The sequence below is a fragment of the Xylaria bambusicola genome (assembly GCF_022495145.1).
Source record: "Xylaria bambusicola strain CBS 139988 unplaced genomic scaffold F5B22scaffold_2, whole genome shotgun sequence".
Taxonomy (NCBI): Eukaryota; Fungi; Ascomycota; class Sordariomycetes; order Xylariales; family Xylariaceae; genus Xylaria; species Xylaria bambusicola.
Genome location: NW_025953555.1, coordinates 2,151,582 through 2,172,521, shown reverse-complemented (window position 1 = coordinate 2,172,521; position 20,940 = coordinate 2,151,582). Strand labels below are relative to the sequence as shown.

The 20,940-nt window shown below is 45.4% G+C and overlaps 3 protein-coding genes across 3 annotated transcripts; all 3 read right to left on the bottom strand.

The window, feature by feature from the left end:
* Positions 1–1,152: 1,152 nt before the first annotated feature.
* On the bottom strand, positions 1,153–3,233 carry F5B22DRAFT_175160 (GroES-like protein). The gene is made up of 5 exons (XM_047969356.1): positions 2,883–3,233; positions 2,575–2,781; positions 1,995–2,464; positions 1,772–1,921; positions 1,153–1,699 (listed from the first exon to the last, which is right to left on the bottom strand). The coding sequence occupies exons 1-5, from the start codon at positions 3,133–3,135 to the stop codon at positions 1,421–1,423; spliced, it is 1,359 nt and encodes a 452-aa protein (XP_047836077.1). The 5' UTR covers positions 3,136–3,233; the 3' UTR covers positions 1,153–1,420.
* A 985-nt stretch (positions 3,234–4,218) lies between these two features.
* F5B22DRAFT_587279 (ribonuclease H-like domain-containing protein) lies at positions 4,219–7,347 on the bottom strand (the record flags this gene model as incomplete). The annotated part of the gene is made up of 4 exons (XM_047973592.1): positions 4,219–5,719; positions 5,770–6,020; positions 6,074–7,158; positions 7,223–7,347. The coding sequence occupies 4 exons, from the start codon at positions 7,345–7,347 to the stop codon at positions 4,277–4,279; spliced, it is 2,904 nt and encodes a 967-aa protein (XP_047836076.1). The 3' UTR covers positions 4,219–4,276.
* A 2,170-nt stretch (positions 7,348–9,517) lies between these two features.
* Positions 9,518–13,249, bottom strand: F5B22DRAFT_633137 (WD40-repeat-containing domain protein; the record flags this gene model as incomplete). The annotated part of the gene is made up of 7 exons (XM_047976799.1): positions 9,518–9,943; positions 10,190–10,507; positions 10,735–10,861; positions 10,956–10,957; positions 11,146–11,178; positions 12,426–13,081; positions 13,141–13,249. 7 exons carry the CDS (start codon positions 13,247–13,249, stop codon positions 9,518–9,520), a joined length of 1,671 nt encoding a protein of 556 aa, XP_047836075.1.
* Between the last annotated feature and the right edge of the window lie 7,691 nt (positions 13,250–20,940).

The window sequence follows — 20,940 nt, the reverse complement described above, 5'->3', positions numbered from 1 at the left end:
TGTGCGCTCTATCCTCGCCTTGCATTTATTGCATATTTACCTAGAGCATTGAATCATAAATCCCGTTTCTCGGCCGCGGGGCAAAGACTACAACAAACTACGATACGATATGCTTGTGCTTCGTTAGATGTTGCTCCTAAGAATACATATCATCAGCTCACCACTAGTCATACAACCAAGCAAGGCTCGATGACCATGGTCATAGTGTAACCTACACTTGAATCCCCCTTTTCACATACATACATACATCCTCACTCTGGTATGAATTCCGATGCTGCTGTATGACAGACGCTGCATCGGTAGGATTTAGTCGTCCTTGGGGCCCGATCTTGGCTTTGGCCCTTCGTATGTACTTAATCTAGTAGCTACGCTGCCATTGAAGCCTCCCAATCCCCATCCCAATCCTGTTCAATCGTGACGGCGACAGTATCCCCCAGGCCGGTCTAAAATAATCATTCGAGAGTGCGACTGACTGACGTGATACTGGTATCGATTATATTGGCCAGTGGCCACATACTTCACATGTGCTCATATTGGTCGGAGTCCTAGAAGAGATATTTTACACCGCGCTACGCCGCCCACCTCCTCTCAAATCAACCCCAGCATGCCATCTGCCATATTATCGCGGCTGAGAATCGGACATCGAGGTTAAACCTTCCTATTCTAATCCATGAAGTCGAGTGTTTGCATTAGCTCTTATTACGTCGTCAGCCTGACTACGCTTTGAGGGAGCCGGCCCGTATTGTGTCTACCGTAGTGATGATTGACAATGCTCAGTACTGCATGCTATAACAACAGGTATCATACCAGGTAGGTTATGTACTCCGTATTGGCTTAGACAGACGAAGACGAAGCTGTGAAAGCCTCGACGCTATATCATTGTACTCCAAACCTACACCCATCTTGCCTCACTTGACCAGGATCAGTGATCACCGGCACCCTTTCACTCCCGGAACATGCACGTTGTGTTGTGAACCTACTTACTCTAAACCCCCAAGCCAAACACTTTAAAATCCAAATAAACAGACTCAATCGAAAGCCGACGTCGGCAGCCGGCCGGGATACGGAAACGGGGAGCTCTTGGCGATTGATCGCCAGACCGTGCAGAAGCGCGACATATCACTCATTGGCACGAATAAAATATCCCGCATCCGTCGTCAATACACTCACGATCTTGATCAAGAAACAAGATAAAGTGAATACTTAATATATTGTTACAGATCCCAACAATGATCCACACATGGTAACAAAATAAACTAACAGACTACTCGTACAGCGACATCATCAAGCTCATATCATCACATCATCTCTTGTCTCGTCTCGTCTCATCTCATCTCAATTCATCATCTCATCACATCAAAGCGTATGTACCTACACTTACTTCATTCACTCTCAGATAGTATGTAGGTACATAGCTTACTTAGTACGTCGTCAGCGCTGGGCTCCCCTTACACGCAGGCAGCGAGAACTTGGTCTCGACAAAGACCTTCTGCATGGCATCCTCCTTCTTTTCAAATTTGTAGTAGACCTTATCCAGATCGTCCACGCGCACACGATGGGAGACCATCTGCAGCGGGTTGAGTTCGCCCGTTCGGATCTGCTGGAGGAGGTCTTCCCAGTACTTGTGTACGGGAGCTTGTCCGTTTCCGATGAGTCGGATGCCTCGTTCCATTAGGGAGCCGATGTTGAAGTGGTTGGTCTAGGGAATGGTGGTCAGCAAGGATTATGTCCCTTTCATTCTGTGCTTATTTTTGTAGAGGGTCGAACTTACGTAACCGACGTAAACACCCGTGATACCGCACCGACCAAAGTTGCGCACACCTTCAATCATCTCATTGATGATTTCGCTCGTGTCCGTCTCTGCGCCGACCATCATCTCAAGCCAATGCATCCAGCCCTTGGCGTATTCTCCAGCAACACACTAACGACCCAGCATCAGTAAACACCATCCAGCATTAACCAATAGGTACTTAGACGACTATATCAAAACTCACCTCAATAGCGACATCCGGCCCACGTCCGCCACAAAGCTCCTTAAGCTTCGAGACAATAGTCTCCTTATTCGTAACACCAAAGCTCAACTTCTTATAATCGACAAGGACAAGCTTATCCGCATGTTCGGTTGGCCATCTCCCCTTCACAAACGACAACCGAGGCTCAGTATCGACGAAGATAATCTTTGTCGCGCCAGCGCCGATGGCGAAAACACCCGCCATCTGACCGATCGGGCCGGCTCCAAAGACAGCCACTTCGTCGCCGGGGTACACGGCGGTATCATGCACGGCGTTGTAGGATGTAGCAAGCACATCAGATAGATACAGTGCTTTCTCGTCGGGCACGTCCTCGGGGATCTCGAGGAGATTGACGTCGCCCAGCGGCACGCGGACGTACTCGGCCTGACCGCCCGCGAAACCACCTGTGAAGTGCGAGTAGCCGAACATGCCCGCTGTCTGACCGCCGTACACTTTTTCACCACAGTCAGTCTTTACACATTCATTCATTCCCAACTCAACGTTTCGCGCGCACACTAACTCTCTTGATCAGAGTAGCAGAGAAATATGAAACGAAACTTACTAGCCCTCTGCGTAGAATTCGCATTCGTCCTCTCGCACTGCGACGACAACTTCTGCTTACAGAAGAAACACTCTCCACACGCGATCTGGAACGACGCGACATATCTCTTGCCCTTCCGGACTTTCTTGACGTCGGACCCGACCTCATCTACAATGCCGCAGAACTCGTGGCCCAGGATATCGCCCTTATTGAGCTGGACAATGGTGCCTATATTTGACTACCATTAGCATCTATCCCACTCTAGCCAAAGGTATAGTGTAGACAATCTGATTGTAATATGAATAGAAGAAACAATCACGCTCACTCACCATGGAGTAAATGCAAATCACTCCCGCACACCGTACTTCCAGTGACTTTTAGAATAACATCCTTCGCCTCGCGGATCGTCGGGCGCGGGACATCGCGGACCTGAACGGTATTCTTGCCCATCCAGCAAAGGGCCTTCATAGTGTCTTGTCGTCCTCCATCCTCATACGAGGAAACATCCTGCGCCGTGATAGCGCTATCGTCATGGCCGCCAAGTGCCTTTTCGGCGACGCTGGCTGCTTGTGACACTGACATTCTGATAAATGCGCGAGTGAGAGAAATCTTTTGTCGTTGCTTAATATGACTTTAGTTAGGGTTTCTTAGCTACGAGGGATTCGCGCATTATATAGTTCTAGTTCTTGGGTAAGTGCAAATGGTACAGGCGGCCCGTATACTCCTAGTCTGTTAAACAATCCCATCATATCGACCTCATATGTTATCTCCCATCCACCTATAAGAAATGACAATCTTGAACGCCCGTAGTATCGACATTACGATTACATAGGTAATATGACGCGCACTTCATCTGCCGTCGTACAATGCCCGGACAGATAAATCCGTGCACGGATTCATCTATCCGGTGGGTGTAGGTGGGATAGGTTAGGTGGACGTTATTAGATGGGGAATTTCGACGTCATGACTTTTGTGGAGATGGGATGGTCTTAGTTGCTTCGTCGCTCACTCACCTCCAGAATAGAAACCTACAACATAATTAGCCCTCATGAATCTCATGTTCTATTAGGCCTAGACGTAAACTGTAATATTACTATATTCGTAAAATCAACTCTTTAACGGAGGTCTCATTTGCCTTGTGGCTGCGACCGCGGCTTGAGTATCGAGGGATATGTCCACTCTACCTTCTCGCTGAAGTTCAATTGCGATATAACCAAGTCATGACTAGTATTAATAGAAGACGGGAAGTATCAAGCCACGATTGAGAGACCTAGGAGGTGCAGTAATAGGTAAAAACATCGCTTTTATTCTTCGTATTCTGTCTACCAGAATTTAACTAAATCACTTGATATGCCTCATTTAGTTTTTCTCAAATTCAACCCCACCCAGTTCAATTCCCCTTTTTGTTCACTTCCAGCAAATCCCGAAACAAGCAAAGCACACTTCGACTTCCCTAAAAATGATGATGACGACAGCAGGAAGGAGGAAACCGCTCAGACTTCCATCCGCCAGAGTAATATGCAGAGCAGATGCTTCTAGCAAGATCCCAGTAGGAGAATAAATGCAGTCTCCTTTCTCTTTCGCCGTCGTCTCCGCGTTCAGTTGCGTTGCTCTCAGATAAGGCACAAGTGTCCTAAACGAGATATCTGGGTATTCAAGCTTCACATAAAAGCTTTTCGAGCCCCTTGTCCTACCCCCATGACAGCAAGTTGATACGTACCAGCTATATGTAAAACATGCTGTCCTTTAGCCTATGATGGATCCTCATTTCGCTATCATCCTGTGTAGTACTTCCCGCCACAGATGGCGCAACAGAGTTTGAGGGCGTTTCATACTCTTTATAATTCAACACTCGTTCTCTCTCGCACAAGAGATGGGCATAATATGCCGGTGCGCAATAACTGATTGCTTTGGTCGCGCGGCCGAAGATGTAGGATAAAGAGTGCATTAGCATTTGTACCTCGTCGGCCTTGTTCTTCCCAGGCGCAGTGGTAGCGGGGAATACCTCGTCAAATATCACGACGTAGTTTGCTGATCTAGCCGTACCCTTGATCGCAGCGTGAGATTGCAGGAAGAAATCATGAGTGCGAGCTTCTGTTATCCCGCGGTCGACCACAGTACCGGCTTTGGGATTTCCAGATCGGTCAGCAGTATCTACGCTTGTAGCAAATAATCGTGTGTGGTGACGTTTACTGACGATAATAACGGTGAATCGGGGAAGTCCCTTTGCTGTGTCCTGCGCTGGATATATTGGCCGACATGCGGCGCGGAGTTGCGTCAACTCCTGATCCAATACGGTCTTCCTTTGACCCTCTGAGACTCCATCGCGACATACCACGATATTCTCGGGATAGCCCCTATTCTTCTGATACCACAGTTTTAAGCGTGATATGAACATGCTTCCAATATCTGATATCATCTCTTGACCTCCTAACTGGGATGATGTTACGCCAGGCCACTGGGTAAGCCGAGGGCTAATATTGGCAACCATTGCTGCACGGCTGCGTGCTATCTTAGATGACCCAGGAGATGGATGTGTCACATCCATTCCGATAACCATAGTCTTTTGAGCTAGTATACCAAGATACTGAGGTGGAACAATCTGGTTCTCACCGCCTAGCTTTAGGTTGATTTTGAGAGAGACGTTGCGAAGGTATTGGTCATCCTTCCGCGCAAGCTTTGAACCAACAGTGCACACAGTGTGTACACCATATTTGACGTCACCAAGCTGCTTGATGCGATGATATTCTGGGATAGGGTTTTGAGGCAGAATTATTAGAACGAGTTGTACTTTGGTCGCAAAATACTCAATAGCTTTGTCAAGCTGAGGATCCTCTGTATTTGCAACCTGTACCCTGAGGTGCGCTTGCGGTTCTGCAACTGTCATGCCTTCATCTACCATAACATTACGAATCGCTTTCGTAAGCTCCTTCAGCTGTTCCTCATTCCCAAACCTGTGGGCTTTGGGATACAGCGTCGGCATATCGATGTAGAGGCATGCCCAACTTCGTAAATTGGCTGGTGTCGAGAACTTGATATTGAGCATGTTCCAGCTTCCATCCCTTACTTGGGCTCGTTTATTGTTTCCGTAGTTAACACCTGGTGGAGGGAGTACACGGCCCGGAACTGTAATGAGGCCGGGATTAACACTGACTCCAAACTGATTCTGAGAACCTATGTCAGTCACCTAAACGTAATTATCTATTATCTGCTTACCAACTGAGTGAAGGCGTCTATATTTAATCCCACATTGTTTAATCCCTTCGACACAATAGAGGTGGCATTATCTGCTGGAGAACGGACTGCAAACTTAATCATCTCACTGGTTTGAGATGAACTTAAGCGAATTTTCGTCGCTGGCTGGCCAGGCGGCACTTCACATACTTGAGCTGGTAGGTAGGAGGGATTCTCCCGTGTACCGACATTGACGACGGGCATCTTAAGGTCTTGAATTTGGATGCCGTAGGCTTCATTGTCATATTAGTATCTTATGAAATAAGGACTTGATGACCATACTTACCCTTCTGAAAGTAATCATAAATAGAAATATAGCCTTCGGAAGATGAGGGTTGCCCCTTTTTACCGGCTGGGGTCTTCTTTCCTTGATCCTTAAACCAGAATTGTACGTCTTTAGCACCGGCTCCGTACCTTTGGACTCTAGGGGGGTGCTCTATGCTCTGTCCACCTCTTCGGGTGCCGTCTTCTGGAGTGGCGAGGTCGTGGATGATCTTTGGTCGTATAGCAACCGTTCCATCCCTCTTTTTCTTCTGTTTCAGATGAGTGGTCTTGATATGAAGTCTCTTCAGGAACGAGGCAAGTTTGAATAGGCTATAACCTCTTCGCTTGTTCATCAATTGTTCAAGCGGACCAGCCTCGTAAAACACTGAATGACACACATTGACGTTGAGTAGTATGCGTCCTGTGGCTGCCCTAACGCTAGTAAAGAAGCCACGCATAGCTATAAGCCCTTGTTCAAGACCCCGTTTCTCAGAATTGACAAGGTCATAGTTCTTCGAAGAGCCAATGGTTTTGATCGTATCGGATGACTTGGCGTAATGGTTGATCAAGATATTCAAAGCCTGAATAGCAGGTAGCTTCGACACATACTGAGTTTGGTCTGCTGACTTGAGATAAGTCGCGAGATCAGCTAAAGGGAGAGTGTGGTTTAATTCAATTTTGACATTGTATTGGCGAGCACCCGCGCGGGGTTCCTCTTCATCTTCAGCTCGGTAAATGATGTCGACAACTTGGTTATCGATCTTGCTTGATGAGATGAGGATGGCTTTAAAATCGGTCACCATATGTTGTCGATGGTTATCTAACGTAGGGGATTGCAATAACAGTCGAATAATTTGCTTGAGCTTGCCACCACACGCTTCAGGTGTGATTACCAAAGCATAGTGGTATAGTACCAACGCTGGGGGGCCTCTTAACCTATAATAATTGGCCCAGAGAGTAACAGGTTGTCCTTTGGTACCGTAGCTTGGACGCCTGGGGAATTCTTGATTGAGACTTAGACCAGCCAGGCTGAGTGCTTTGTTATCCACAAATGTGTTCTCAATATTGGTCACGTCGGGGTCGGGACTAGGCACACCGCCAGCAGGGCTGCATTAGAGGTCGTTAGTATAGAAACAAGACAGTGGTAATGACGATCGAATATTAGACGTACCTGAACACTTTAGGTCCTCCACGGAAGGCGCCTCCTCCTCCTCCTCCTCCGCCGCCGCCGCCGCCACCACCACCTTGATGATATCCGCCGCGACCTCTTCGCGGAGGTCCCTGCCCGCTAGCCATGGTAATCTAGGTAGGTATGGAAGTAGGGAAGTAGGTAGGGAAGTACAACGAGTTGTAAAGCTAGAATATGGGTTGTAATGAAGAACTTGACTTGGATGATAGAGCAAGGTCTAGTAAGCGTTGAAGCACGCAGGACTGAGGAGAAAGACCCAAAGCGATTGACTCATATAATTTCGAGGGAAGCTGAGGCGTGGGACAGCAGTACCAAGTATATTATCACGGACAGCGTGGAAAAACTGAGTGTAACCCAAGGTAACCCCCAATTGGGTATGCATGTGGCGGCAATGTGTAGGTGAGATGACAGCTCATGTAAAGTACTTACCGTACCTATGTATGTATGTATGTATGTATATGTATGTAGGTGCTAGGTAGAGTTGGGGGCGGGAGACGTTGTGGAATAGGTGATAGGTCCAGTTACCAGCTGGTGATTGCGAGTACTTACTTACCAGGGAGGTAGGTAGGTACATATGTTGGTAAGTGCGTATGGGTATAGACGGAGCTTCCAATTGCTTCCAATTGTTTCACGGAGCACGTGTAAAACAGTATGTGGCATACCTGCAGTACTACCTAGGGGGCCAAATGATAAATCAGCAACGATGTGAAAGAAGAAGATGAGAACGAGGCAGGGCTTGCATAAACGCAGTGAGAGAAACGAGACATCACGCATCCGGCCTGGTGCATATAACATGCGTTTGTAAGCTTTTGCTTCCTCTAACCTCATAAGAGGTCTAAACAAACAAAACGCAAGCTATCGACGGGTTTAAGCAGCTTGTACAATGAGGAAAACAGCTATGGACAATTAACTGGTCTTGTTGGACGTAGACGGTGTGCATACACTTATACTGTGCTTCGAAACAGATAACCATCAAAGGGACAACAACGTCGCCAATTTCGAGCGTTTGATCTTTCCATCACATACAAACGCATCTGATGCTGTAGATGGTGGGCAGACTATACAGGATCCCATTCTAGTGCCACTACGAGTCTATGTCTAAGCTGGGTCAAATACTAAATGCTCTCACCTACTATTCTCCGATGAACCTTGTGTTGCGGGATGAATGATATGTGCCGCTATCGTCGACCCATATCCAGATCGAGGTGTGCCACCTTAAAATCTCCAAAGAAATGGTAAGATATCATGAAAATGAGATAATCCACAATTCTCGTCTCCGCGCCTCATCCATCACCTTCTCCTATTTCTGGCATAAGCCTGTAGGCGCATACGGTGAACAGGGTGTGGGAGAATGCTTGATTGACTAGGTACTCTTCTCGCTTCGTTTGCTTAGCAAGTGTAAATCCGCCAGCCGCACATGTACCCATATCACACCTCTCACAAGAAACACACATACCATTCCAAACATACAGCCGATCCAAGATTCAGGGAGCGGTGCTAGCAACCCCCAGAAGAACAAGAGACGTCAATAGAAACGCTTCAGACGCTAGACCACCCACCTCACCTCAACGATCAATATCCATTCATGCTCATCCACGGCACCCAGTATACACCAGAGATCCAACAAGGAGTCTCATGGCTCAACACCGAGGGTACGATCTACCCAGGTCTGAGCTCTAATTTCTAGGTCTAGAATATTTACACGTAGTAGTGATCGTCACAAGTAACAGTGAGCAGACCAAACTCAATCATTAACCTCCGATACGACCACAGCTGGATATAGATCATGTTCTTTCTGGTCAGTCTCAACTCATTGATCAAGACCTCTTAGCGGACAGACATCCATGCTCCATTAAATGAAGCAAGGTGCTCATGTATCTAGTCGATGGGTATAGATAGATATCATTCCATTAACTTTTGAAGTTGCTGTGACCTTCATTCCTCATCAAGGGAGGATCACAACGCCATATACCACACGAATCCCCAACCTAATCATAAATGAGGCGTCACAATTTTCACGCCACAATCATATATACATATCACCAATGTAGAAAAAACCCCGAGATGAAATTGGATTACTGATCTTCTCAATTCGTTAGTTATTTTTTTGGGTGTACCTTTGTGGCGACAACCAAGCAGCAGTAGTAATAGCAACAAAACAGCGTGCTACTTTCTAATGTTTTACTGCCAAGTCATGATTGCCATTTCCCGAAAAAGACCAAATGACAGCCCGTTCCATACGCCCAGTCAATGACCCACCCCCAGGGGATGAAAGATTTATGCTCTTGACATTACACCCCATGCACGGATGATGTTGTCAGTGTAACCAGCAAACAAAGTCTGACCATCTGCACTCCAGGCCAAGCTTACACACTCAGGCTCCCGGCTCTTCTTACCAACTGAGGTGAATTCGGGCTTCAACTCATCAACCTTGCTCTTCTTCTCAAGATCGAAGATGATGATGCTGCTGGCAGTGGCAGCGCAGAGCCAGTAGCGGTTGGGGGAGAAGACGAGAGCGTGGATCTCGTCACCTGCGCTTAGCGAGTAGAGGTGCTTGGACTCGTTGAGATCCCAGAGCATGGTGGTACCGTCCTTGCCACCAGAGGCGCAGAGAGATCCATCAGGGGAGATGGTGACGGTGTTGATGTAGCCGGTGTGGCCGATGTGGTCGGTCTGGAGCTTGCAGGTAGAGAGTTCCCAAACCTAATGATGTACGGGTTAGTACAGTTGTTTCCGGCAGGAAAAACAATTCCTGGATTACAAAAACAGAGAGATGGTTGCTTCATCAGTGCGTGGTGATTGATAGTCTCATGGCCGATAGGCTCTGAAGTAGCAAATACTTTAAAAAGTTGCAAAGCATCATATGAAGCAGTAACAAAGGAAACGAAACAGTAGATCTGGAAGGGAAAGAACCATCTCTCGAAGTGGATAGGACCCGTGGATGCGTACCTTGACAAGCTTGTCCCAAGAGCTGGAAACGATGACAGGGTTGCCAGGGTTGGGGCTGAATCGCACGCAAGAAACCCACTCAGAGTGACCCTTGTCGGTGATGGTGTATTTGCAGTCGCCGAGTGTGTTCCAGAGCTTGATTGTGCGGTCACGCGAACCGGAAACGATCTGTCGGTTGTCGGCGGAGAAGGAAACGGATAGGACATCGTTGGTGTGGCCAACGAATCGGCGGGTGGTGTTGCCGCTGGCGAGCTCCCAGAGGCGGAGAGTCTTGTCCCATGAAGCAGACAAGGCGTAGGCACCGTCAGAGGAGATGACCTAAAAGAAATAACGGGTCAGTAGGCATGTTCGTCTCTTATCATCGCCGTTTCTGATTTCGTTGGTTCCTCCTTTTTGTTGTCTTTCCCATTTCTCCTTTGCCTGCTATCGCACACAACCTCTCATATCCATCCTTCCTCTACATAATTTCTGCCTCCTGTCTATACGGAACTCTGGGGAAGGCGGAAAGCCTGGGCTATAGACTAAGCGGGGCAAGATAGACGTACACAGTCGGAAACGATGTGGGAGTGGCCGTGTAGCGATCGCTTGGGGTATCCGTATTGCGACTCGTCACGGGTCAGGTTCCAGACGATCAGGGTCTTGTCACGACTGGCAGACAGGAGCATGTTGGGGCTGCAAGCAGAAGACGGCATATGTTAGCACCATGATCGTCATCGGTTCACTCGCTCGTGGCCATTGTCGTAGTATGGGTTGTGTTCGTACGTACTTCTCCATGGAGGTAGCCAAGCTGGTGACCCAGCCATTCTGTGAGTGGATGTTAGTATTCTATTTTCCCTCTACATTCTCCGTCAGACTGTCGCAATGCGCTCGCGCTCTCGCGCAGCGGCCGTTGCTGCCCGCGACTGGCCAGGCATGGGTTGATTTGAATGATGCACAAAATTGTGGTGTCGACTTACGTGGCCCTCTAGGGTTCCCTTGAGAATCAGTTGCTCAGCCATATTTGTTCAAAGGGATACTCTGGTCGGTCGGCACACCTCTGAATAAAAATGGTGGAAGAATGCACGGGGTGGTTGGCGGCAAGCTTGGGAAATGGTCTTCGCAAGGTCACGTTGATTCTCGAAATTTACTTCGGGGGGTAAAAATGTGTGGGCTCAGCGTTAGGGTCGGAATCGCTAAGATAAGCACTTAAAAGGTGGAAGGCTCAAGGCAGGTACCTGTACTAGACCAGTACCATAGCTCACTGCATAGTAGCCTTGCGTTCAGCAGCCCGCCAAAGTACCTGTACCCCGGTAGCTGGTGCAGGAAATAGGTGGGGGACGCTGAGCCGCATTGGCCAATGACCAGAAGCGATTTGACTTAGCTATGGCTTGCAGATGCCTCACAGCTGGCAGCTTCAACCATCACCCGCCCAAGCCAAGTACTTAGTCAACAAGTAGGTAGATGTCGAATAAAATCACATGCTATTCAGAGCTTCGTCAGTATGGATAGGGTGGAATCATGGAGTATGCCTATATATGAAAATACCTACGATAGCATTGACCCCAGATACGGGTAATACATACCGGCAACGCATGCCTTAGTTGAGTGCATAAGACGAGAACCATGGCCACTGGAAACAACATTGGAGAAATTCGAGTCGTTGCTAATTCTACAGTTCAAACTGCTTTGAGAATAAATATTCAAACAGGGGTATCTTGAGAAATCCGTAAAACCCCATCAGACCTGTGCTACCAACCTCCGTCCTTTTCTTATGCGACTGAACGCGCTATAAAACCTTGTAAACGCCTTGCAGAATAGTGTCCTCTGAACCATCGCCATGCTGTAGTATGAAGGGATAAAAATGGAAAAGTAAAGAAAAAGAAAACCCCATCTCAGACCAGAGCCGAATCCTCCCATGCTCTCTCTCTGTGATGGTTCTTCGAAGTGTCATGTAACGCCTTGAAAAGAACCCAATCTCATGAGTCTCCGCATATGAAGACGTACGATCTTGGTCAAACCCGTCTAGCCGAGTATAGAGACATGTCTCAGCGTCATATGCGATGCCGGACTATCCGCGATCAGTGATAGAGTAGCGTAGAATCAATGGCTACACACCAGAGCAGACTATCTCGATGCTGAAGAAAATGACACCTAGTTATCGATCGGACATTCGCGATAGGTCAATCTCGTTTCCCACCATCTTGCGAAACCAACGCATAGATTGTATGGCTGGTCATACATGTCTCAGATCTCAGACCTGCCCATTAATGCCTTCCAAGACAGAGCGTCTGTTTGCCTTTGGGAGTTCCTTACGACCATACTTGGCGTTAGCATTGACAATCGTGCTATGATCGGCAATATCTGTAGCCCCGTCGGCAGCGCGTTTCCTCGGCAATACGCTTTGAATGAGACCTTCCCATGCTTCATGTCGCTGTTTGGCTAAGACATCGCGTTGTGCCCTTTCCTTGAGCTCCTTCTGCCGTGTGATCTTAGCTGCCCGGTTGATACGTCTCAGTGCCTGCTCAGCCTTCCTAGCATCTGCTAGTGCCTCGGCTCTCTTCTTGGGCGTATCCTTAGCAGGCAACTCGGCAGGTGTGTATCGATAAGTGTGCTTGCTGGGGAAGCTGGGGAAATGCTTCGGAATCCAAGGCCTCTCTTCCTTTTCGTATTTGCCATCCAACTCGTCGCCCAGGACAGGTGGTGTACTTTGCAGATACGTTGTGTTCTCGACGATAGGGTCATAGAAGGTTGGTTCTAGTAACCGTTTGGGGACGGGGTTCTTGAGGTGTGGCTTAAGAGAAGATAAGGGGAGATTATGGTAACGTAGAGCAGCCTCGTAGTCGGTGGGAATGGGGTCTGATCTTCGAGCACCGTGGGCAACTCGCTTGAGCTGATGAATGAAGCCGTCCATGTCTATAAGCAGTTAGTCACCACATGCATGATACGGCGTTTCATCTACGGAAACCACGAACAAGTCTCAACCATCTCTGTGAAGCTTTCTAGTGCCTCCTCCCTGGCCGAATCGAAGCCTACATGCTTCAGAGCTAGAGTGATAGATCTACGCAGACCATCTCTGCCCATAGTTTCGACAGTCGGAAAGCGTACGGTCTCGTAGCCGGCTGGCTTGGGAGTAGTTTGGATAGAAACAGAAGGCGTCGCATCACGGTTAGGTGTGGTAGTGCGTTGTCGCTTAACACTAGGCTGACTGTCGGCATCCTCAAGCTCTACGCTTGCGCGCTTTCGCGAAGTACTGTCCACAGTCATACTGCTCTGATTATCGCTCTCGTTATCGCTCATAATGTACCAAGAAGCGCTGGCGAGTGTGATGGTTGGGTTTTGAGAATGGGATATTTCGATTATATGGATAACGAGGCGATCACGCGGGTTAAGGCCGAGGGGCGTTCAGATGTCGTAGAAGATTGACGATCGGTGGTAAGATCTAGAATCAATTCAACCAGTCTAGGTCGCAGATCCGAAATTAAGACCCTCAATAACGACTGACTGTTAGATATCGCGAGGCGATGGAGGTGACGCGTAGGGCCGTAGAGATAATTTGAAGAAGGGCCGGGCAAGCAGAAATGAGGAGGGATAATCTGCCTAGTGACATAGAAAGTAGGTGATGGCCCACGTTAACCCACACCGTACCTTCCTGCCGTGACCAAGATGAAGCTTTCGTCGAGCCCTACTCAAACGTAAGTCGATGAGAGGTATGAAGATGCCAAGGTTCTCTCCACTACTCGCTGCTGATGACTCTGCTTACGTAACTTTGAGTATTGACAAGAAGAGAATGGATGACCGTAGCTAGTACGCTTTATTGAATATCTCGAACCAGCGAGTGCTACAGCCAGCTAGAAATGAAGGTATAGGTAGGTGGGAAGTTCAGTAGCCAGGCCCCAAACAGTACGCTATCCCTTTATGCCCTTGTAGGTAGCCGTTTGCACCCCCAAACACAAGCCATATAACGGGGCTGGTGTACTATTTAGGTACCTAACCGTGCCACGCCCCACCCTTTTTCCGGCTTTGCAACAGCACACCTACTAAAGTAGGTGCTAAACACCAATTTAACCACATTACCAAAATAACCACTTTTTTAACCCTTTTAACCTTTAATATTAAAAAAATACCCGTACGATCGATTTTCAAGCTTTAAAATGGAGCCCAACGTTTAAAAGGCATTTGATTACCTAAAGGACTTTCCGTCTACAAAAATAACAATAGTTGTACAGTTTTTTAGCTTAATATATATAATCCTTTAAAATTGCCTTATAGGTTATAGCGGACCTAATTAACCATTACCTTTTAACTTAAAGTTAAAACCTATTAAAAAAGAAGTTATTTATAATTATATTAATTGCTTTAATTAAATAAACCTAATTATATAAGTTAAATTTATTAATAACGCTATTAATTATATTTTAAAAGTAAAGTTTTACCTATTAAACTTTACCCCACCTATTATTAATAAGGCTTAAGTATTATAATTTATTTAATAATATAAATACTTTTAAAGGTTATAAAAAAAACTTAATAAAAATTATAATAAAGCTAAAAATATTAAAGTTATAAATAAATACTTTTAAAAGTTAAAAAAATTATTAATAAATAAAGGTATTATAATAAAGAATATATAAAATATAAATAAAACTAATTTTTAAATTAATATAATTAATAATATATTTATTATTATTAAATGGGCTTAAGCTTATTACTTTACTTTATTTAAAAATAAAAAGTTAATTACTTTTATTAAAGCTATCTTTATTATTAGAAAATTTATACCTAGCTTTTTTATATTAATAGGTTAAATCTATATAGCTTAATAATATAAAACCCTTAAAATATTAAATTTAATAATTATTATAATTAGCTTAATAAGCTATTTAAATAATTAATTAAGCCTTAAATAGCTTTATTACTTTAAAAAATATATTATACTATTATAAATAGGTTAAAAATAACTACTTATATTAAATAGCTATAAATCTTATTATATAAAGGAATTTATTACTTTTTATAATAATTATAATATTATCCCCTTTAAATTATTACCTTATTTAACCTATATACTTTAATTATTAAATATAGTTATTTTTTAACCCTTAAAGCATTATTATATAATAACTTTAAATATTGTTATTTAAAATAAAATAATTAATATTATAAAGTTAAAATTCTTTAATTATATTTAATAAGTTAAAATTTAAACCTTTAAACCTTTAATAATAATTAATACCTTTAAAAAGATTAGAATTTACCCTTTTAACCCTTATAAAATACTTTAAGTATTAAAAAAACATATCCCTTATAAGGTTACCCTTATATAATTTATAACCCTTAAATTATTATTTAACCCTTTTATACTTACCCTTATAACTTTATAATATATTAATAAAGCTATATATTATATTATTAAAGCCTTAAAAGGAATAAAAAGCTTAAATTTTAGCTTTATTAACGTTATTACCGGTTTTATTAAGGGGTTTATTTTAAACGCTACAGAAATAGTTTAACTTTAAGCTAACCTTTTAAAAACCCAATTAGCTTAATAAATTTTTAAAGCTTATAGATTTATAAAAAATATACTATTAAAGTTAAAGGGGGTCCTAACTATAGAAAAAGGTTGCTATTTAATTAATTAACACAATAAAAATAAACTTAAAAAAGCTCGAAGGCTTATTTAAGCTATAAAAAAACGGTTCAAAAAAGCCTTTCAACATACCTTTAAAAAAGCAATAAAAATAATACGTACTTAAAAGCTATTTAAAAGGCTATTACCTATATTAATTATTTTTAATAATAAAAAACGCTATTTATTATATAGATTCTAGCTATAAAGGTTAAAAAAGTAGTTATTTTGGTAATGTGGTTAAATTAGTATTTAGCACCTACTTTAGTAGGTGTGCTATTACAAAGCCGGAAAAAGGGTGGGGCGTGGCACGGTTACCTAAGGTAGGTAGCGTAATGCGGCTCACCACTGTGGCTGCACGCTTGGGATACCTTAGGTACCTATCTTGTCCTACACTCACTGCTTTTGAGGTTGCTCATTGTAAAAAGGGCGAGCTGACGATTATCATCATCAAGTTTCGGTGTCGCAGTTGCCATGTATTTATTTTTATGAGTCCCGCATCATATTAGCAGCCAATGTTTGAAAGAAGCCGAGACAAGCAAGCCCGGAAATGGTGTAAATGTTAGGTTGGCAGTGAGGCTTAGGATAAGCTTCGAACTGTGATCAAATACCTACTAAGCTCCGTTACCAGGGCTTTGCAATTCGTGCATGTTTATGAACGCCCAGGATGGTAATAGTACAATAAGGTTTTGTATACAGGAATATTTATTGGTGAACGGAGACAGGTTGAATTGTGTGAATACATTCAGGCCATTCGCCGCCCACTCCATTGAGCCCCGACCACCTAGCGACGACGTAGCTATTTAGATCCAACTCCGGTTCGCTTTGCTAATGTATGTAACCGCTACGGAACCTATATGGCCGTTTCCTATGTGAAGTATGAAGTTGTAAAGTCGACATCCCTTTCACAAATGCGTGGTACCCGTTGATTCCTTCATTCGTCAACCGCCTCCCGTCCAAATGCGTAATCTTCTCGTCGAAATGGTTGTTGTGTTAGCAAAGGCTCAATGAATTTGTACTTTGTTATCGAGAGCTCGTAATGTAGCATACATGGCTTCTACGAGGAGCAATTTTCAATACACAACGGCACACAATATGAGACGGAAGCCTAGATCTGACTAGGTACATACTACGGTTCATCGCACAATGATTCTGAAGAAGATGAAAAGTTAACCAAAGCCGACCTTCAGCCCACAGCATCTATTTTCCCAATCTCTAATCTAGGCATCAATGACCCGACTTGCCAATGATAACGAAATCGATCATCAGACAGACCTACGTTCTTGACAGCGTCCCATTAGGTATCTTCCGATACTCGCCTACACTTACAGCCGTCATACAATGAACCACGTATGTAGGTACGTACGCACCTATCTAGCTCCCCAATTCGTTCAAGCAACCCACCTCCTTTCCCAAGCCATTGCTTTCACATCTCTAGACCTAGAACACTCACCACGGACAACGTAGTCCAAACATCCAAAGCTAATCTCTCCCAACACACAGCCTCTAGAAATCACGACACGATAACCGAGAGGCAAAATGAAGCGAAACAAGATGGACTTAACTCTCCGAGTCACACCCTAACTCTGGAGAAAGATAACTTTACGAAGCGTAACATGCGCTAGGGAGTAATGTACTTTTCCGGCATCTCCAAGGAAACTCCCATCCTCGCCCTCCCTGAAGATCTACCTACATCGGCATCTGTATCTGTCTGTCCTGCAGGAAGCAGATGACAAGGATCAGATCTATTGATCTAGAATAAATTAGAGAAAAAGAGAGCGGGGAGCTTGTGACTGAGTCCACGTATGTGCGTGTCACGTCTTCGCCGATTCGTATACAGTAGTGATACCTACTTACATGCATACCCTAATGGTATGGTGGCGGTAGACGCATAGGACATACATAGAGACACGGAGATACAGGCACTTCTACTCACACCCACAGCAGTATGTTATGTATGCGTGTAGTATGCGCATCATGTTGATCGATCGATGACGGGATGAAAAAGCGCCCCTACGCCTGCGAAGATCGACACAACCTACATGTGAAAAAGGCTTTTTCACAGGAAGTAGAATATTCTGCGTGACATCCATATCCGGGTTGACTCGGGATGATCGATCGGAGTGGTTGTCGCCTATCTGTGATTCATGATCTACGGACGTCAGTCACTAGGGCCTCGGCTTAGCAGACGAGAAAGCGGAAAGGGATGGGCATGGGATGGCGCTTGCCGCGCTGCACGGCGTTCGGATGTATGTATCCCTTGATCTACCTTGGACTATGGAGCCTTGAAAACGCTTTACATACATACATGATCCGCCCTAGCCTATTGAACGTTTCGTTCTCTATGGTGGTCTCGAACGCCACGGTCGTAGCCGATGTCACTCAAACTTGGCACACGATGATTGGGCATGGGCGTGTCTGAAGGGCCTATCTGTATGTCTTTCCCTTGTGATGTGTCCCACGCAGACGATTTCATTCGCTAGGTCTTGATGTGTGCGGGCTGACAAAGCTCGTGGTCAGGGTTCGAGTACAGGAAGATGTAGAGGTTAGTTGGCTAGTGGATAACCCGATCATTACAACCCCTCGGATTGGGAAAGGAAGAAAAAAATTGGGAAACGATATCACATACCTACTGCCTCCTGTAGTCAAGATATAGACCCCCTGGACATCTCTCGGAACTTGTGCCGGTCTAGATTCTTCGTTACGGGAGACAAGGACAATACGGAGCCTCAAAGTCCGTTGTATTCTATTGAACCTGGTTATGGGGTATTTGGAGATGAAAAAGACGACCAAATGACCTCTAGCCTCATCCTCGTCTCCGTGTGAATGTCTTATTTTAGTTCTCTTGCTTCAAGGCTACCCGGGTTGAATCCCTCGATCTAGACAATGACATATTTCGGGGTCTGCTCGATTCAAGTCATGCGTCTGGTGGCTTCGGGGTCGAGCTCAGTCTGCGTGACACGCCACAATAACACTGAGTTATATGAATGTAGGAGGTTGAGTAGGCTTGTCCCCTTCTCTCCAACCGGGCGTAACGTCGGTGTCAGGAGTGACTGAGATGCCTTGCTGTAGTCTCAGGATGGATGCCACGAGCTACATGTAAGAGCGGTAGACCTCCTCGTCTTCCACCCCAGCCCTTACGTCTAGTCCAGTTCGTCGTTTTCCTTGTCCAGGTTCAGCGTTCTAACGATACGTTGCAATGGTGGCGCCGGGAATTAGCGCCCGTCACTCCCACGAAATCACGAACCTGTAAACAATGCAGTATTCTCGGCCATCTTGTGTAGCACCTAAAGCGCGTGCATGAGCATGGCTGCAAGCCTACACTACAACTAGAGGGTATCTGGCGTCGGGATATACCGGACAGCTGCGATGCAATCACAATTACAAGTCGAATGGGAGGGGGCTCTGTTCAAGTATATTACTTGTCTTGCATAACCGATAGTAGCCATCATCATCGGACCTGTACCCCATCATTAGGTTATCGAAGCATAGACGAGGGGATGAAAGAGAAATAAATGTATCTAGCGCGAACTATTAATCAAGGTCTCACGGGTATTGACCGACGAAACACAGACTCATATCCAAATGGGCAATCAAAACGCGATCTGCGATGGTCTTTGGCATTTCGGGTGCCACTACAGTTGGTAACATGAGAAAAGATGGAACTAGGGAAACTTGCTGGTACTACGTTGTCGTAGTACAAGAGAAGCGGACCTCGCAAGGCGGCCAATGAGGGAAGTTCTATGCACATCCTAAGAGATTGGGGGTTATACTCAAGCCCTCTTCCATCAGTGGGTATTTGAAGGAGGGGAGTGTAAGTGGTGTACGTCGGCATGTGAAAAGGTCTTGAGGTTTACTATACCCGATGAATATGCCATACACTGAATCACCACGCAAGCCTTCATGTCCAGAAGTGTGAAAGACTCATGTTTGCCGAGGCTGTTGGTCACTTTCCCCGACAATACCCCCAGATACCCTCATGTCTCATGGGGGTCTTAGGGGTAGTGGTGAGGTGAAGGTGGTGGCCGCGACGTCATGGTAGGACACAACATATGGTGGCTAGGTATACTTGTTCATCGGCTCCCGTTCTCGCGACACGACTAAGTTATGCGTTGTGCTATAGAGGTTAGACGTTATGTTACAGGGATCACAAGAATTATTAGGAGTGTATTATATGGAGTATTCAGCCTAGATATCAATACAGTCGGCTGTAGGGATGGCAGTAGTGACAGGGTCCAGCAGGGATGAGGCTGGGACGACAGACTTGAGTTCACTGCCAACAATTATAATTACAGCTGTCACCTTTCTTCTAGATAACACAGGAAGAAATTGGAGTAGGCAAGAGACTGGTCACTGTTAGTGATATCAGCTCAGTCTCACATTTCGCGCATCACAAAATCGTACGTTTAAACGGAAGAAAACAATGCAGGCGGTCTATTTTCAGGATCTTGCTGTAACCCTCCGTATGAGCGTGATGAATGCATCGTGACTTCTGATAGCCTATAGGCTCCTTGGCTTCTGCGGGCGAGCATAAAGGAACGAGGCCATCATATCGCGTTGGAAAGAAAGAGGGAACGGGAACAACCGCTTTCGAAATTTCGTGTGAACATGGATATACCTGGTTTCAATCGCGGGATGATGGGATACAGCTCGCCCACTCTCTACCTACCTACATATCCACTCATTTGCTGACCACCATATGCCGTCAAAACATTTGGTGGGTGGTATTGAGCTGGTAGATCTTCGAAATCTGAAACGTTGAGGCATTATGTCAACGGATTGGGTCATGTCAACTTTATTACATTCGTAGACAGCCGAGTCGAGCTAGAGGGATAGCCATGGAGAGTAATACAACAGCGAGTTTTTCTACACGTATCAACGGGGGACGCAAATTTAGCCATTCGGACCCGATCGCCGTGTTTCACTCGCTACTTACAGTACAGTTCGGAAGCGCGGATTTTATCGCTGCGCGTACCGTAAGTCTTCGTTTAGACGAGAAGGTGCGTAATTCGCTGAATCTGGATCAGAGACAGCTGAACATGGGATCTGTATCAACGCTTGTACTTCTACTTCTTTGAGCCTGCGATGTTCAGAGAGACCTACAGTACACAGCAGAGTCATTATCGAATCAGTGTCAGTATCAGTG

Coding starts and splice junctions, on each gene's coding strand:
- F5B22DRAFT_175160 (XM_047969356.1), bottom strand. CDS start 3,135: ATGTCAGTGTCACAAGCAGCCAGCGTCGCCGAAAAGGCACTTGGCGGC. Junction 2,782..2,882: donor TGATTTGCATTTACTCCATG/GTGAGTGAGCGT, acceptor AGTCAAATATAG/GCACCATTGTCCAGCTCAAT. Junction 1,922..1,994: donor GGCCGGATGTCGCTATTGAG/GTGAGTTTTGAT, acceptor CTGGGTCGTTAG/TGTGTTGCTGGAGAATACGC.